Source organism: Salminus brasiliensis, chromosome 7, assembly GCF_030463535.1.
Source record: "Salminus brasiliensis chromosome 7, fSalBra1.hap2, whole genome shotgun sequence".
NCBI classification, from domain to species: domain Eukaryota; kingdom Metazoa; phylum Chordata; class Actinopteri; order Characiformes; family Bryconidae; genus Salminus; species Salminus brasiliensis.
In genome coordinates this window covers 10,219,318-10,238,045 of record NC_132884.1, presented here as the reverse complement: position 1 = coordinate 10,238,045, position 18,728 = coordinate 10,219,318, and the positions used below count along the sequence as shown (strand labels likewise).

At 41.4% G+C, this 18,728-nt stretch overlaps 1 protein-coding gene across 13 annotated transcripts in view; it reads left to right on the top strand.

Moving 5' to 3' along the window:
- The window catches only part of unc80 (unc-80 homolog (C. elegans)), a 39,588-nt gene that overhangs the window by 7,253 nt on the left and 13,607 nt on the right, over window positions 1-18,728 (top strand). For 5 of the 13 annotated variants that reach the window (XM_072683779.1, XM_072683785.1, XM_072683781.1 and 2 more), the window contains exons 12-38: window positions 1,725-1,993; window positions 2,329-2,658; window positions 2,850-2,981; window positions 4,015-4,162; window positions 5,515-5,565; window positions 6,036-6,184; window positions 6,421-6,584; window positions 7,892-8,100; window positions 9,117-9,223; window positions 10,040-10,187; window positions 11,061-11,233; window positions 11,399-11,611; window positions 11,992-12,139; window positions 12,219-12,352; window positions 12,627-12,807; window positions 12,893-13,105; window positions 13,482-13,582; window positions 13,719-13,919; window positions 14,004-14,111; window positions 14,255-14,393; window positions 15,279-15,460; window positions 15,782-15,913; window positions 16,035-16,221; window positions 16,335-16,466; window positions 16,745-16,888; window positions 17,014-17,114; window positions 18,568-18,654. In XM_072683779.1, coding sequence (XP_072539880.1) covers window positions 1,725-1,993; window positions 2,329-2,658; window positions 2,850-2,981; window positions 4,015-4,162; window positions 5,515-5,565; window positions 6,036-6,184; window positions 6,421-6,584; window positions 7,892-8,100; window positions 9,117-9,223; window positions 10,040-10,187; window positions 11,061-11,233; window positions 11,399-11,611; window positions 11,992-12,139; window positions 12,219-12,352; window positions 12,627-12,807; window positions 12,893-13,105; window positions 13,482-13,582; window positions 13,719-13,919; window positions 14,004-14,111; window positions 14,255-14,393; window positions 15,279-15,460; window positions 15,782-15,913; window positions 16,035-16,221; window positions 16,335-16,466; window positions 16,745-16,888; window positions 17,014-17,114; window positions 18,568-18,654 — 4,283 coding nt within the window. The remainder of the gene's footprint in view (window positions 1-1,724; window positions 1,994-2,328; window positions 2,659-2,849; window positions 2,982-4,014; window positions 4,163-5,514; window positions 5,566-6,035; window positions 6,185-6,420; window positions 6,585-7,891; window positions 8,101-9,116; window positions 9,224-10,039; window positions 10,188-11,060; window positions 11,234-11,398; window positions 11,612-11,991; window positions 12,140-12,218; window positions 12,353-12,626; window positions 12,808-12,892; window positions 13,106-13,481; window positions 13,583-13,718; window positions 13,920-14,003; window positions 14,112-14,254; window positions 14,394-15,278; window positions 15,461-15,781; window positions 15,914-16,034; window positions 16,222-16,334; window positions 16,467-16,744; window positions 16,889-17,013; window positions 17,115-18,567; window positions 18,655-18,728) is intronic. The other 8 variants (XM_072683780.1, XM_072683777.1, XM_072683788.1 and 5 more) reach the window with 6 other exon arrangements.

Here is an 18,728-nt window from a genome sequence, read left to right as displayed (position 1 = left end):
CTCACTACATACAGTGGGGAAAAAAATTATTTAGTCAGTCACCAATTTTGCAAGTTCTCCCACTTAAAAAAATGAGAGAGGCCTGTAATTGACATCATAGGTAGACCTCAACTATGAGAGACAAAATGAGAAAAAACAAAAACAAAAAATCACATTGTCTGATTTTTCAATAATATATTTGCAAATAATGGTGGAAAATAAGTATTTGGTCAATAACAAAAGTTCATCTCAATACTTTGTTATAAATCCTTTGTTGGCAATGACAGAGGTCAAACGTTTTCTGTAAGTTTGACCTCTAAGGTAAGGTTGGCACACACCGTTGCTGGTATGTTGGCCCATTCCTCCATGCAGATCTCCTCTAGCAGTGATGTTTTAGGGCTGTCGGCAGGCAACACAGTTTCACACTTTCAACTCTTTCCAAAGGTTTTCTATGGGGTTGAGATCTGAAGACTGGCTAGGCCACTCCAGGACCTTGAAATGCTTCTTATGAATCCTCTCCTTTGTTGCCCTGGCAGTGTGCTTGGGATCATTGTCATGCTAAAAAAAGACCCAGCCACATTTCATCTTCAATGCCCTTGCTGATGGAAGGAGGTTTGCACTCAAAATCTCACAATACATGGCCCCATCCATTCTTTCATGTACACGGACCAGTCGTCCTAGTCCCTTTGCAGAGAAACAGCCCCAAAGCATGATGTTGCCACCCCCATGCTTCACAGTTGGTATGGTGTTCTTTGGATGCAACTCGACAACGAGTTGTGTTTGTACCAAACAGTTCTACTTTGGTTTCATCTCCCAATACTCTTCCGGAACATCCAAATGCTCTCTAGCAAACTTCAGACGCGCCCGATATGTACTGGCTTAAGTAGGGGAACACGCACTGCAAGATCTAAGTCCCTGGCGGCGTAGTGTGTTACTGACGGTAGCCTTTGTAAGGTTGGTCCCAGCTTTCTGCAGGTCATTCACTAGGACCCCCGTGTGGTTCTGGGATTTTTGCTCACCGATCTTGTGATCATTTTGACCCCACGGGCTGAGATCTCGCGTGGAGCCCCTGATCGAGGGAGATTAGCAGTGGTCTTGTAGGTCTTCCATTTTCTGATTATTGCTCCCACAGTAGATTTCTTCACACCAAGCTGCTTGCCTATTGCAGATTCAGTCTTCCCAGCCTGATGCAGGTCTACAATTTTGTTTCTGGTGTCCTTCGACAGCTCTTTGGTCTTCACCATAGTGGAGTTTGGAGTGTGTGACTGTTTGAGGTTGTGGGCAGGTGTCTTTTATACTGTTAGCGAGTTCAAACAGGGGCCATTAATACAGGTAATGATTGGAGGACAGAGAAGCCCCTTAAAGACGTTGTTACAGGTCTGTGACAGCCAGATTTCTTGCTTGTTTGTGGGTGACCAAATACTTATTTTCCACCATTATTTGCAAATAAATTCTTTAAAAATCAGACAATGTGATTTTCAGAATTTTTTTTCTCATTTTGTCTCTCATAGTTGAGGTCTACCTATGATGTCAAATACAGGCCTCTCTCATTTTTTTAAGTGGGAGAACTTGTACAATTGGTGACTGACTAAATACTTTTTTCCCCACTGTATGCTATAGTTTTCCCCTCAGTCCTGTTGGTAACTACATCTTTACTTGCTGAGAAGCTTTCTGTTCTTGTTTGCAGCTTCACCAAGACAATAAATAGCATATACATACACACTCTCTCTCTGTCATCTTATCAGTTCGTTCCCAGATCTCTACCATCACCATGGCTACTTTCAACACTACCGTGGCCTCCTTTAATGTGGGCTACACTGATTTCTTCACTGAGCACATTAAAAAGCTTTGCAACCCCAACCCCATCCCAGAGATGCCTTGTGAGCCGCTGGCATGTTCCAACTTACCTCGCAGCCTGACCGATTCATGTATCAACTACTCCTGCCTGGAGGAGAGGGACACCATTGAGGGCACCAACAACTTTATCCTGAAAAATGGCATGCTGGATCTTGCTGTGAGTCCTTTTCATGGCTGTGTTTGGTTGCTGAAAAGTGCAAGAGAATGTCAAATTCTGTTTTTCTTTGCATAGTTGAATAAGGAGAGTTCAGTACATGGAAGTGACGTATCATGAACCTGACATTTTTCCAACAAAAGTCACATACTTACTATTTATGCTTCAAAGAACAATACTCTATAAATGAGTTCTGTAGCATGTTTAAAGTGGTCAAATCTGCCACATTTAAATTCTCAGTGAGGCATTCTAACAATGCTGATATGGAGAACATTTAGAGAATTTTTGAAGGCGTATAACAAAGATTTATCTTTCCTTCACCCTTATTATATCTTAAGGCTGTCCTGCGGGCTCTGTATGCTGTCCTCACGCATGACATCAGCTCTCGGATCTGTGACGTTGCCCTCAACATCATTGAATGTCTTCTGCAGCTGGGTGTGGTGCCCGGCATGGCCAAGAAGGTGTCTAAACCTGAGGAGAAGGCAAAGGAGGCAGATAATTTGAAGGAAGCAGCTAGTCAAAGTGTGGGAGGGGCTCATGGTGGTGTGCATGGGGGCACAGGGGCGGCACCAAGTGGAGGAAGTGGAGATGGTGATGGAGGTGATGGAGGGGGTGGAGGAAGTGGAGGAGGAAGCAGAAATGATATTAAAAACAACAAAGACAATAAGGTATGTGACCTACATTGAATTTCTGTTGGACAATATTGTATATAGATTTTAGCCCCAAATTTGTGGCAAAGTTTAACTGACATAGACATGCATGAATACTGTATATGTAAGACATTCCTAGAAATTAGCTACAATAGCCACAATACTCTATACTACATGTACCACAGTTACCGTCCATGTCTTATTCCCAGGAGGAGGACTCTTCCCTCAGTACCCACAGACTGGCTCTAACCATGCTTATTAAGATTGTAAAGTCTCTTGGCTGTGCTTATGGCTGCGGGGAAGGTCATCGTGGACTCTCAGGAGATCGGCTGCGCATGCAGGTCACCGCATCTGCTTCTGTATTTGGAGCTGTAAATTTAAACATTCTTTTAAATCACTATTTTGTATAACTCAAGGTAATCAAGATGGTCTTAAAGCATGTTAGTATTGTCCTCACCATCAGTGTTTTTTGAAGAGATTAATACTGAATGACTTGTTGGTGGTTAAATTCCTTAGGTTAGGAACACTCAAAGGCCATGAGTATATACACATATTAGTTGTCCATAGGGATGTCCCGATCCAGTTTTTGTCCAAACATATATTTAGATATTTTTAAAACATATAGAATATAAAATATTTATGACTTGACCTCCTTTGTGACAGATTTTACAGAATGACTACCAGATGACTACCGAAAGTATTCAATCTTAGTGAATAACAAACCAACTAATTGTGAATGTGAGAAGTAGTTGCGTAAGGATTTCTGAAAGAGCTTTGCAGAATGAAATGTCTTTGAAAACATCTTTGTTCTCCACCCCCAAAACCAAGTGACCATCCGAACCTCAAACATCCATTCAGCTCAACGAGTAGGTCAGGTTGCTTGGTAATTTGCAAGCCAGTTCATATAGCACTTTTTAATGTTTTTGGGAAATGCTTCTTTATTAACTGATGTTATTAAGAACTAGTTGACATAGTACTTAGTGTACAAAGGACAATGGTTTTAACTTCTTGTAACACATACTCAGTAGCCTTCTACTTTTCCTCCACTGCGATCTGCGAGCATTTTACATGCTGATATCTAGAGAAAGTGATATGCTACAAGTATTAAATGTTTTTCTTTTCCCTTATAAATAGTTCCAACCTCCAGACATTAATTGAATGCCATTTGAAAACAGGGTAAATTGATCCAAGGGATCAAATCGGGACATCCTTGGTTATCAAAATTGGGTTTGACATTTGACATCAAAATATTTATCTAATATGATATATGATATGAATATTTAGTGTTTTCTTTTACATTTGTAGTTGTAGTTGTAGTTGACATCACTTGTAGACTGAAATGTGTTTAGACTGTGCGGCTTTCACCGTGTGTAGGCCCAGAACTGCTTGACCAGTCTGTACAAGCTGGACAAGGTGCAGTTCCGTCAGACTATGAAAGAATACGTCAACAAGGATTCACTCAACAACATAGTGGATTTCCTGCATGCCCTCCTCGGCTTCTGTATGGAGCCCATCACTGACAGTAAGAGGACAAAGCCACACCCCTTGCTTACTACATTATAAACATGTACAAGGTGTAGACACAACCGTAACCCGCTTCACTTATCACAGACTAACACAGATATTGATTTTGAGCTGGGGTAAAACAGACAATATTCAGCTGGTGTGAAATCAGGATGGACTCATACAGAGTCAAAGTGTGTGGATCAATTCTTGTATGAGCAGCCAAAAGTGAGTTATTAGAGTAGTCATGTGCAATGCCACATTTTCAGATAGCACCGTTAAAGGTACCTTCATAACACCATTACTGATCAAATGAGATCATGGCACATGAAACTTTCTCTGTCTCTATCAAACCGCATTTCTCTCTGTATATGTGTCAAGGCTTTCTGTGTCTTCCAGTGTCTTTTTAGCTTCTGTCCTGTCTGTCTGTTTTATGGTAGAATATCGCGCTCCCATTATAGTATACCGCAATGCCAGAAAACACTTAGATCAGTTTCAGCACACTTATTTTAACACCACAGTATAGGGAATGATGTGAGTCCGGTCCCAGTATTGACGAGAAACTTCAAATTGCTATGATCTAGACATTATCTTTTGTTGAGAGAGACTATAAAGACTATAAAGAAAATATACATACATATTTACTCTAACAGTGTCATAGCGTTATGGTTTAGCGTTAGTTTAGCATTATATTAACAGTGATATCAGAAATTTCATTTCCACTTGCACTCAGAATTTTACTAAATGTCATTGCATTAGAGAACTTAGCTTGGAATTTATTTTTTTGTTTTGGAAATGCTGATTGTGTCTTTTTGTTGTCCTCCCTTCATTCTTCCTCCACTTCTGCACCTCTCCTTCTGTCTCCCAACTCCCGTATAAACCGTGTTTTAGGGACTGGTATGGGCTCTAAGGGCAGCCTGGGTTGTCTCTATTTAAGTCTTGACTTTTTCCCTCCAGTCTGCCCTCAGATCTGCTGTCTTCCCATAAAACACTGATGTGCATCAGTAACTCTTCCTCCACCTCAGTCACTCATCCTTTCAGCAGACTTGCCAATCTTAATATTAATACCTAACGCAACACAACACATGCTTAATACAGGTATAGGTTGTTGTGATTTCTTTGCCCAATTTTGAGCATATAGTGTGAACTAAATTTGAATTTACTTTCAGTACTTCCGGCTGTTGGCAAGTTAGTGAACATATGAGTGGAATGATAATGAAACCATGAAGGTCCCTGGGAGTGTGAGTTTTGTGCGCATGAGTTTGAGCGTGTGCGTATGTGTGTGTGTGTTTAGGCTGGGTTAGTGTTTCCTGAGAGCTACATGTCTGTGCTGGCCTGACACCAATGTACCCCGCATTTTTTCTCTTGCAGAATACGGCAGTGCAGGTGAGAGGTCCAGGAGGGCGAATAAACGAAACTTCGGTAGATACACAATATCTAAATTTACTGCCAAAAAATAGGCATTACTCCCATTCCTGCACCCCTCCCTGTGTCTTAAGGTGACATTCTCGCCTCCAGATTTGGATGAATAGCTAGTAGGCACCATCAAAAATCCAAAGGGTTCTTCTCAAAAGACCAGATCTAGCAGATCTTAGTGAAAATAAACCTCCAATGCTGTAAACTGGAAGCATGACCTGATTGTTAGGTCCAAGACTATCAGGCCGCAGACATTTGCATGTGTACAATCCTTCCAACCTGTAATCCCTTTGGTGTCAGCCTCTCATGTGTGCTTTATGATTTTCGTACCCCCTTTACCCTCCATCTTGTACGTGCTGACAGCTTCCTGCTCCCCCTGTCTGTGCTCCCACTCATGCCTGAGCCTCACTTCAGTTGCTCCATCTTCCCTTCAAGCATCGCACCCAGCATCTAAGGTGGCTCCTATGTGTTTTCAGACAAGGCTGGCTTTGGAAACAATTTCGCCACGGGAGGTGATAAGTCTCTGGCTCAGAACATGGAGGCAGTGGTGGTGGGCTGCATGTTCAAATCCCTTATAACCAGATGTGCCTCCACTACACATGAGCTGCACAGTCCAGAGAATTTGGTGAGGGCCTGGGCATCTAGGCCAGTTAAATTTGAGCTGTTACTTTTGTTGGCAGTCTTACAGCTGTTGCATATTTATAACTGCTGTACATTTATTATGTGTGATTTGCTTGGCGAGATATTGATTGAATGTGTGTTGTGTTTGGATGCTGTCAGGCGAAAACTCTGTCAGTATGATTAACATGGTTAAGTATTTTCTCTTTACCTCTTTCTCCCTCTTCTTCTCACAACGATAAGGGTCTGTACTGTGACATTCGGCAGTTGGTTCAGTTTATCAAAGAGTCACATGGCAACGTTTTCCGTCGTGTTGCCCTGAGTGCTCTGTTGGACAGTGCAGAAAAACTTAATGCCACCAAGAAACCTGAGGAAAAGGACGATTCCAAGCCCACCGCACAGAAAAGGTTAGAATCACAATACTGAGCACACAGCAACTGAAATATAATTATTTCCACTTTTGGTTATCTTTAAAGGTATAATATGAATAATATTTAGTTGCAATAGCCCAGCATTGCCTGAACATTCTCCTCGTCTGTAGTTCAATAAATGCATAATATCAGTTTGAAAAATAAGTCAAATCTAAATATCTGTCTGATGCCAAGATTTTTTTATGCACATATCTAGCAATGTGATTCCGGTATCTTTGTGCTCCTCTATTCATAGTCATTAGTAGCCTATTTTTGGAGACCCGTCCACACATATCTGGATATTTTAAAAAAACAATTGGTCTCCTGTCAACAGCAGTATCTTGGTCCCTGCAAACTGAGCTTTTCAGAAATGCTCTCCAAGGCAAAGAATTTTGAAAACTCTTGCTTTTAGTGTTGCAGTGTGAATTTACAATTCATAATTTCCTGACCTATAGGGAGTAATGTTTAATTTGGCATTAAACCTTTGTATTTTCTCTTTATGAGGTACTGTCAGCCCATACAAGGCTAGCATTCTCATTCAAGCGTTTCCGTCTGTTATGGACGAAGGCAGGGGCATCTCTGTTTTTTAAAAATCAGGATACGTGTGGACAGGGCCTCAGAAAGATCTTGATCTATGTTTTCTCTTGTTTTAATATGGAGTATATTTGGAGGCCAGACCACCAGTTAGGTCAGTGACCGATGCCAGCATTAATTGAGGTCTGATTTCGGAAAAACTACCGTACTCATGTTCAGTCATATGCAAAAGTGTAAAAACACTTGTTTAATGCAGTATTGTGAGTTACTTAATAGAAATGCACTCCAATGGGAATTGTTCCCAATATTCGATATTTTTCATGTACATATCTGAAGCTGCTACAAACACATAAATATACATAAATATACACACATTTGAGTTTAATACTTCACATATACTAATCATGGACATGAACATTATGACATTATTGGGCTATCAGTTATTTTTTAAACTGTTCTTTTTCTTTGGCAGATTAAGTGTAACACGTCTTTAATAGAACAAAACATGAAAGACCCATTTTGTTGCACAACTTGAGGCTTCTCTGAAATCAGCAGAGGGTCAAAACATATCAAATATAACATGAAACTGATATTTTAAAATTCAACACTTTTAAGTTGGGCTGGATTTTGCAGCTGACCACATGGACTTCTGGAGGAAAGTTGCATATATCCCACATATATCTGTTGGTATAAAATTCATAATAATGACTTGCATTGCTGTAGTACTTAAAGCATACATGTGTATTGCCGTGTGGATGTGTGTGTCTCAGTGAGGAACAGATCCCCGGGGCTCTGTTAGGACGCAAGGACTTCTGGAGGAAGATGTTCAAATCCCAGAGTGCTGCGAGTGACACCAGTAGCCAGTCAGAGCAAGATACATCAGAGTGCACTACTGCCCATTCAGGCACCACCACAGACCGCCGCTCCCGCTCCCGCTCCCGTCGCATCTCATTGCGCAAGAAACTCAAATTGCCCATAGGTGTGTTCCTGTCTGTCTATCAGCACTTTCCTCCAGTTTTTTTTCTTTGTAGGGTTTGATTTTGGGAATTCAGTTCATGCTCGTGAATCAGATCAGAAATAATATATACATATACATTTTTGACTGTTATTTCACATTTTGATGTTAATGTGTTTTATTCGGTTAGGTTTGTTGGGTTATATTGGGCTCACCATCACTGTGTGTTGTGTCATTGAGACATGTCATGTCCCATTACATAATCTTTAGGCCATGTGTACATTTGCAAAATGAGCATGTTACTGCTCCAGCTGGCAACCCAAGATTTAAAAGCTGCTATCTGACAGGCCGACAGCACTTTTTAGACATGATGTTTATTTCAGTTTGGAATTGATCTTCTCAAATATCCTGGGTGTGCACATGGCTTATGAGTCATTAAGTCATTGGTATGCTACTGAAAATCTAAAATTCTGGGAACCAAAGCCATTCATATGTCTCTCTTTGTGTGTGTGTTTTTTTGTCGCCAGCATGCCGTAGGACTGTCCGCCTCCCATTCACTCTCTCCGTCTTACGTATGTGTGTGTGCGTGTGTTATTTTGTGATCCTTATGTGTTGAAAAAAGAAAATGTGGAAGTTCTTGAATGGATTTTGAATGTTTGAAGCTCTGCGTATGTTGTGTGCTTTTGATGGGTGAAATGTCCTGTCTGTATAGTCTTTGTGTATGCCTCTGTGAGTGTGTGTGTATGTGAGAGAGAGAGTTACTATATCTTATCCTGCCCCAGATCAACCCCTGTTCATTTCCATTCCACTTTGCTGGTTTGATTACCCAGCCATGTATGAAGGTGTCACTGCTCCAACTGAACCAAGCGTTTTCGTAATTGCACACTGCCAGCCAGCACTTTATAGGTAGTGCTTTTACCTAACAAATAAATTACATAGCTGCAGTTGTAAGCTAATTGACTCTAATTACTGGTGGTGAGTTTTAGTTGGAGCTTGTGTCTGTCCTTTTTTTAACCCCTTTTCTGGCCCCGCGTGTGCAGGAAACTGGCTGAAGCGATCCTCCTTGTCAGGGCTGGCTGATGGAGTGGAGGACCTGCTGGACATCAGCTCAGTGGACAGACTGTCCTTCATTAGGCAGAGCTCCAAGGTGATGGCAAAAATGTAGCTAAAAATCCACAGGTGTTTCTGTTTACCCTTCTACTGTGAGAAGACTCTGAAAGTGTAGAAGAGCTGGAGATGGTAGCCAAAATAATCACGTTACGAGACGTTTTCACAGTACACAGTATGTTTCATTATATTTTGACACAGTCAAAATGCACCAGTATTGTCAGATTGTAGTAAGTCAGAAACTTTTCATGCAATTATTTTAGGTAAAACTGTTCTTTATTCAATTAAACAGAAACATGCAGTTGGTCAGTGTTGTTTCAGTACTAACGATATCCACAGTAAACTCAGACAAGGACTAGACAAGAATCCAGAAAAGAGTCCAGACCCCAACAGAACTAAAAGCTGAACTTTGTAAGTAGGTAACTTATCCAGGCTGATTTCTTTGAAAAAGTCTCCCAAAAAGAATTGAAGCTGGAAGAAATACACACTACGGGTGGACACACTAAATACTGAAAATGTCTAATATTACAATAATTTATTAAGGTGTCATCTCTGTTGTAACTGATACAAATATAGGTATTCTGTCACACTTCTCTGCACAATACAGTTTCATGTAATATGCATTTTTGACAAATGACTCACAAGAGCATTTCAGTGATATTTAGTTCAGCACTCTGGTTTTTACATTGTAAAATACAAAATATCTCATATCTGTTTGAGCCAGAAGCTTGCTGTTGTTGATTTACTCCTATGTCTAAGGTCACTCTAAGGTGCAAGAGACTGGCAAAGTATTGCAATACATACAGTTTTTACTCCACCACAGATAATTGCTCATTTTCTGCACCTGCCTCCACAGGTGAAGTTTACCAGTGCAGTGAAGCTGTCTGAAGGAAGCGCTCTGGAATATGGCCGGGAAGAGGAGGAGAATTTCTTCAAGCGGCTCGGTAAATGGCGGTCTGGTCGGCGGAACCCATCCAAGCTTCACCACACAGAGGAGAAAGATGGTAGAACCCTGGGGTGTTCCCCCTGTCCCCCTCCCCCAACCTCTGCTACTCGCGCTGTGTTTTGTGCCTGTCCGTGTCCGTGTCCGTGTCCTGTCCTGCGCTTTTGGTGCACTCACTGTTCTCTACCATCTTCCATGCCAGCTCTGTGTGTTTGTGTTTGTGCGTCTCTGTGGGAAGTTGTCCACTGCCAGAAGGACAGTGTCTTAAGACGTTTTGTGCTCCCTGTCCTGGTATTGTCACTTGCCATGGCTTGAAATTGAAGCGAACTACCAGCTCTCCACAAGAGATGCCTAAATGTGAAGTATTGGATGTTTATATGGGGAACTACACAAGTATGTATGAATGTACACTACCAGTCAAAAGCTTTTTTGAATTTGGGTCACAACAATGTGGCAGTTTCTAGACATTGTTTAGACATTATGATAGCAATCCCAGACGTCCAGTGTTGTCTAAGTACTGCAGTAACGCTGTTCCCACACTGCTTTTATACAGACAAAGGGTTATAAGTCATCAAGTTTGGACATCTGATTTTTTTTGCATCAAAGCAGAATTTGCTTCCATTACAACAGATCATCTGTAAGTTATTAAACCAATAACCTTTGTACCATTTGAGGCCAGTACCCTTTGACTATTATTATTATTGACTGCCTAAAGGTCACAATAACTAGAAAAATAAGGGTGTTCTAAAACTTTTGGCTGGTAGTGTTTGAACAGTTTCAAATTATTTTACATATGAAAAAATAGACCATTTTTGTTAAACCTTAAGTCTGTAATAAAAAAATTGTGTGCATTGTAAAAATGTTGAATCTGATTAGCCTTATCAAGCAGCTTTTGCCGTATGTTGACATTGTGCTGTGCTTTTGTCAATGCCAGGTTGCCATGGATTCCAGGAGCGCCTGGTTACTAGCCAGGAGGCCATGAAAAATAAGAACATAGTGAACCTGGGTGCGATCAGACAGGGCATGAAAAGGTTCCAGTTCCTCTTGAATTGCTGCGAGCCAGGCACCATCCCGGATGCCTCCATATTAGCCGCTGCGTTGGACCTGGTTGGTTCCAGTTATTCTCTCCACAACTTAGACACACCGCTATGGTGACAGAGCTGATAAAGAGACAACTTAATAGCCTTTTTGTATCATTTGTCCATTATGCACCATTACTCTGCAAACATAGACTAGAGAAATGAATGAGTGTATTTGACTGTTCCCCTCCAGGAAGCTCCAGTGGTGGCAAGGGCGTCCCTCTTTTTGGAGTGTGCCCGCTTTGTGCATCGCTGTAACCGCGGTAACTGGCCAGAGTGGATGAAAGGTCACCATGTAAACATCACCAAAAGAGGGCTCTCGAGAGGGCGCTCACCTGTGGCGGGGAACAAAAGGAACAACAAGCTCCAGTGGAACGCTGCCAAGCATTTCTACCAGTGGGGAGATGTAAGTGATACAAGTGTTCAAGTGTTCTTGTTCCAACACCCCTTTTCAACTCTGAAAGGGATTGTTTATTAGCTGATTACTTGGAACAGGTGTGTTAGAGCAAAAATATTAAATATGCAAAAATACGGACTTGAAACATGCTTAGTTCACACTGCCTCAGACCAACGCTAAGGGTTTCATCTTTTGTTATAGAAAAAGTCTGTTGTAAATTCAAACCTTGGTAAATTCGGTTTGCTGACTGAGATACTGTATAAAGGGTGGATTGACTTGAAAGTCTCCAAATCCTATCCTGCACTGAAAAACAGTATTTACTAAAGATTTCAATCTTTGAATGGAATTCTTTCATTCTTTCATTCTTTGCTTTGTATTTTCCCTGCAAGGCAATTGGCACTCGCTTGAGTGAGTTGTGCCACTCAGACAGCGAGAGCCCAGCTAACATCCTAGGCTTTATGTATGACGAAGAGAGCAAGAGAAGGGCAAGGAAAGAGGATGAAGAGGAAGACTTTCTGGATGACAGTAAGAGAAAGGGTGTGATTTCAGTTTTTACACAAGGATCATGTTTTCTGCATTAACATGATGTTGATAAAAGACGTGCGCCTTTCCACAGATACTGTCAACCCGACAAAATGTGGTTGTCCCTTTGCTCTGAAGATGGCAGCTTGTCAGCTGCTTTTGGAGATCACCACCTTCTTGAGAGAGACCTTTCCCTGCCTTCCTCGTCCCCGCACAGAACCTCTAGTGGTCAGTATCAGTTCTTTTTCCTTGCTCTGGGTGGTTTCAGACTTGAGGTCGTTCCTTGTGTGACAGATTATGTAAATCATGTAATTCACAGTAGTTCCTGAGAAATATGCTTCAAATTATTACAGAAATAGAAGATGAACTCGATTTACTATTTATAGCTGTATAGGTGTGACTTGTATAAATATTTTTGTTGGAACTACTGTATAACTTTTTTTGTTGTCAGTGAGATATCATGATAGGCAGATCACAAATATGCCTAAACTATTTATTTCAGGATTTAGAGAGCTGCAGGCTGCGTCTGGATCCAGAGCTGGGCCGGCATCGCTATGAGAGGAAGATCAGCTTTGCGGGAATTTTGGATGACGAGGATGGTCATGATTCCCTGAACAGCAGCAGTCACACTCTGAAGTCTGATACTGCATGCGATGAAAAGAAATCATCACAAGAACCCCTGGGTATGTTTGTTTTGTGGGAACACAGTACATTCTACTGTGTACATTATATCTGTTCTGGAACTCTCCTCTGCTCTCCTCTCCTCAGCTCCCATCAGGAAGATTCGCATTGGAGGCTCTCGTCTCCTGCAGATCAAAGGGGCAAGAAGTTTCAAGGTGAAGAAGGGAGGCTCACTATCCTCTATCCGCAGGGCTGGCAGCCTGAAGAGCACCAAGATGTCCCGGCAGGACTCAGAGTCTGAGAACGATGCTGAGTCAGATCGTCTGCTATCTCAAAGCAGAGACACGGTCACAGATATAGGTGTGAAAGACCCTACTTGCATCTGTATAATGATTTGCGACTTCTTGTAAGTCTTCATTTTACCTCTAAGATGAAGCAAAGGTAAATATTTAAACAATGGCTTCTAAGCCTTTTTCAACTTGTGGCCCACACAAGCATCACCAAAAGCTTGCATGACCCACAAGAAGAATGAACTACCCTGATTGTTTAAAAAATATAAACAAATATAACACAATAATCAGTTTGGCTTTTGAATTTTTCTTTAGTGTAGATTCATGTGAAACCGCATGGGAAACAGCAAAAAAGACTTTCCAGTCTTTCCTACAGTGTATCTACAGCCTCAGCTAGACGAGTCACAGTGATGAAGTGCAGTCATGTGTTGATTGTTTTATTTCAGGGAGCCCATGGAGTGCCAGTGAGCCCAGCATTGAGCCTGAAGGTCCTGGCAGCACTGGGGGAGTAGAGGACAACTACCACCGCAACATGTCATGGCTACATGTTAGTGTCTTACATACCTGTGTGTGTGTGTGTGTATAGCCATATGAACAGACATTAATGAAAATACCCCAAAAATAAAGTATGTGCCAGTATGTTGCTTTAGAAACATGTAATCATGTCATCTGTCTCCTGCCAGATCATGATCCTGCTATGCAACCAGCAAAGTTTTATTTGCACCCATGTGGACTTCTGCCACCCACGCTGCTACCAGCGCCATAGCCGATCCTGTGCCCGCCTCGTCCGCGCCATCAAACTTTTGTATGGAGAGACTGTGGACAGCCTGAGAGAGAACAGCTCCAGCACTAGCATAAACACACGTGCCAAGAAAAGCAAAGAGGTGCACAGACCAAAAGTGCTGCCATTGATTATTGAATAAGCTGATATCATGGTAAATAGACATAGTCTGGTGGTTCTTTTTCAGTGTTCAGACAAGTCATGCCTACGGACCCCGTCCATGAAGAGACGTCCTGCTGACAGCAATGCGGAGGGGAAAAAAGACTCAGGGATGCTGAAATACATCCGTACACAGGTGCTTATTTAGGGCCCTTTCAAATCACACAACCTTATCAGCTCTCTTTTGTGTTTTTTGCACCATGGCATATACCTGGCACAAGCCATCTGATTGTCAGAATTTCCTGTCTATTAAAAGTGTATTTTGTTGTACGTGAATAGGTGATGAGTCTAGCTCCAGCGCCTCTCTCCCTGCTCATAAAAGCAGCCCCTATCCTGACAGATGACATGTATGGAGATATCCAGCCTGCTGCTTGGGAGTTGCTGCTTAGTGTGGATGAGCATATAGCTGCTGCTGCAGGTCTGTCAGTGTCCCTGTGATATTCTTCCCATAACTGGATCTGTGTTGCAGTTAATATTTACTCTGTCTAATATGGACTGATCTTTTATTTGTTACTAATATTATCATACTCAAGTTGGATTAATGAGACTTGTACAACAGAAGTTGTTTGCATAATTTTTGTCGCTTAGCAACCTCATAGCCACCAGTTGGGACAGCATAGCAACCACTCGTAGTAGCAAAAATCTAGCAGTCACCTGAGAAACAGTGTAGCAGCCACCTGGAAGACAATAGCAACTGCTTTGGAACGGCATAGCAACTGCCTAGCAACCAGGATACCATAGCAACTGCATAGCAGTCATGTAGAACAGCATATTAACCACTTTGCCTAGCAACCACCAAGCAATATTCCAACAACCACCTGGAGGATCAATTCAGTGCTCAAGCTCTATATCATCCTGAGGTTCCGCTACCAAATGTGGCTTCGCATGGAGGAGGGTGCTAACAGTATAGCAACTGCTTAGCAACCTCATAGCCACCAGTTAAGACAGCATAGCAACCACTCTGTATAACAAATATCTAGCAGCCACCTGAGAAACGGAGTAGCATTCACCTAGAAGACAATGGCAACTGCTTTGGAACAGCATAGCAAGCAACTAGCAACTGCCTAGAAACTAGGAGACCTTAGCAACTGCATATCAACCACGTAGAACAGCATAGCAAACACCTAGCAATACCCCCGCAACACCTTTTTTGTTAATTGTTAATGCCAGTACTACCTGCATCTCCTAAAGGTTACAGCATTTTCACTGTAACTCTTACATGAATTGTACTTGCTATGTCTTACTCTCATTCCTTCTCTCACTGTTAAACATACGCAAAACACGCATGCACTCATGCAAACAGCGGCCATGTTCCTGCTGTGCGCTGTGAAGGTACCTGATGCTGTCACTGAGATGATGATGGCTGAGTTTCAGCACCATGAGGCCAGTCAGAGGATCAATTCAGTGCTCAAGTTCTATACTATCTGGAGGTTCCGCTACCAGGTGTGGCCTCGCATGGAGGAGGGCGCTCAGCAGATCTTTAAGGTACATCCCCTAAATAATACATTATCCAAAAGTATGCAAGATGTAATTAAAAGGCTTGATGTCATTTGTTATAGTTCTAATTCGAAAACAGACAACGGTATTAAACTTTATTATATAATTATAATATCAACATATTTCATCCAGCAGAAAACACATTTTATCACAGTTTATCCTCTTATAATGGCAGGTAATTCACTATAAAGCTAATTGCACTTGAAAACAAAAATGGCTTTAAAATGGCATTTAATGCATTTAAAATCTTTGTAAATTTAATGTTGGTGTTGCTTAATGCAGTGTATTTATTGATGTTTTTATTTATAGATTCCTCCACCCAGCATTAATTTCACTCTGCCATCCCCTATTCTGGGAATGCCCTGTGTACCCATGTTTGACCCTCCATGGGTGCCAGTAAACGCTGGGACAGTTCCAGATGCAATCAGTGAAGATCAGTCTGTAAGCGTCACCTACTGGTCCACACATTAGAGCATGAATTTATCATGTAAATTTTGGTAATACTTGGTAGTATGTTAGAGTTATTTGCTTGTGTATATATCCTTAATTGTCAATTTTTCAGAAATCATTCTCAGCTCGTGCAGTGTCCCGCTCTCACCAGCGTGCAGAGCACATCCTGAAGAACATGCAGCAGGAGGAGGAGAAGAGGCGACTGGGCCGCGAGGCCAGCATCATCACAGCTATCCCCATTGCTCAGGAGGCCTGCTACGAGCCCACCTGCAGTCCCCCACCTGAGCAAGAGGAAGAGGGTCAGTCCCTATTTACAGTGTCTGTGAACTCTAAAGATGACTTTTTTAAAGAGCGATTTGCTAAAATGCTGTAGTCAAGCTTATTAAATGTGTAATGTTATGTGCTCTGTCAGCAGAAGATGTGGTAAATTTGGCTTCACGTCGTCTGTCAGTTAGTCCATCTTGTGCCTCCAGCAACTCTCACAGGAACTACTCATTCCGTCGTGGCTCAGTGTGGTCGGTGCGTTCAGTGGTCAGTGCTGAAGGTAAGAAGGTACTTAGTGGCACAGCCCTCCTGTGTTTGCTCAGTCAATAAGCACATAGAAAATGTCAAACTTTTGTCAGGAGTGTGCGCCACATTGGGCCCTCATGAGAGTCACAATAGTGACTCTGATACTAAGAACTGTCACAAAGATGACCACCAAAATGTAAGTGACCTCACATGATGTAAGTCAGGACAAAGTAAATAATTGAGGCAAAAGGGAGGCTTATTCCTGTCTTTTGCCTAATCTTGACTTTCTTCTGTTCTGTCTTACTGTTTCAGACGATGAGAACACCACTGAGCACACCCCAACACATCACATGTTGCAGCCACCCCAGTCTGTTTTCCCAGCATGCATCTGTGCTGCTGTCTTGCCCATAGTGCACCTAATGGAGGATGGTGATGTTCGAGAGGATGGTGTAGCAGGTAGTTGGCCCTTATACATGGATGGTCACAAAAACAGCTTAATTGTTTACATTACAGTAAATACACAGTGCTGAAAGTTACTTTTGAAATCCATCAGGATCATCATTATTTTATCTTTTCCACAGTAAGTGCTGTGGCTCAGCAGGTACTGTGGAACTGCCTGATTGAAGACCCAGCACTTGTGCTTCGCCACTTCCTGGAGAAGCTCACAGTCAGTAACAGACAGGTGAGACAGTGGGGACTTGACCAGTCATCCAGTGTTGTAAATAATATACAAATATAGCTTAGAGTTAGAGGTGCTTTAACCTGCTTAAGGGCCCATAGGTACAGATGGTCATAAGCTCTATGGGGCTTAATAAAATGCACAAAACCAATATAACACAACATGACAGCTGAGTTTCCTCCTGAATGATGTGGACTGACGTTGCAGCACATTGGACCACACACAAAATCCAAAAAACACACACCACCAATGGTGTTCATAGTCAGTTCACCACTGACTGTCTCACTCATTGTCTCTATTATTGTAAGATAAGATAAGATAAGATAAGATAGTCCTTTATTAGTCCCGCAGTGGGGAAATTCACAGTGTAACAGCAGAAAGGGATAGCAGGACACTCAGTTACAAAAATTTAGATAAATAAATAATTTACACTATATACACACAATATAGATGAGAATTAAAAAAGCAATAAACAATATTATTTACAGCAAAAGACTCTTAATTGCACATGGGGGTGGGATATTGCACATAGTATTCCCTTTGTATTATTTGTATTATATTATTTGTATTGTATTGTATTATATAAAATGGAGAAATGGAGCACAATAAGTCATAGTAAGTCACACAATTAAAGCTATGAAGCAAATAATCTGTTATTAATTACAGACAAAATATAACTTTTAATAAATATAACTCACCACACTATTTTTTAATAAATACTGCCAACAAATCATCTTTTCAGTTTGTCCTACATAAACCAAGCATAGACCCATTGTGTAACGGAGCTTCAGGCACAGCTACAGCAAAACTAGTGAGCTATTAGCTAAAACATACACAAGCCAAGCAAGCCAATCACAGAAGGACAAGTTCAAATCAGAGCTTGCACATACTAGTTAGGCACTTAACGCTTAAAATATCAAAATCTGTCCCACTATGATTTTACCCAGCGAAATATCATGCTGTCAAGATTACCATATGTCAAAAAACTAATTGGATGAAACATCATCGGTTGTATGAAACAATGTCAACATTAAATGAAACCCTCCAACATCTCACAAACTTTCTGATCTATGCATGTGCTTGCACAAAACCTTTGAAGTTGAGTCGTCTTCGATTAGTTCCTTCTTAAACCTAAAATGTGTCTTTTAAAGTAGTATGTAAATTATATACAAATAATTATAAGTGATATAAGTGGGGTAAACATATGAGCTGCAACACCCTTCTTTTGAAAGATACATTTAGTAAATTATGTAAAAAGTTTGATTGCATCTGATAGCCGCCAGTCAGCATCAGAGCTGACTTTGATAATAAATCTTGCCATTCGGCTGACATGTATAATCATTGGAGTATGGGTGGGAGTGGGTGGCGTATTCAGGCTAAGTACTTGTGCCCCTGGGCTTAAGTTGCAGATGGTTTTGTTGTAAAAGTGTTTGAGCAGGTAAATTATCTTTTTTAGGACGAGCTCATGTATATGCTGAGAAAGCTGCTGCTCAACATTGGCGATTTACCTGCACAGACCTCACACATTCTCTTCAACTATCTGGTAAGAACCCTATTGCTTAAACACCATTTACTTGATTAACACATGACGTTTACCAGCTTGCAGAAGTTGAACCA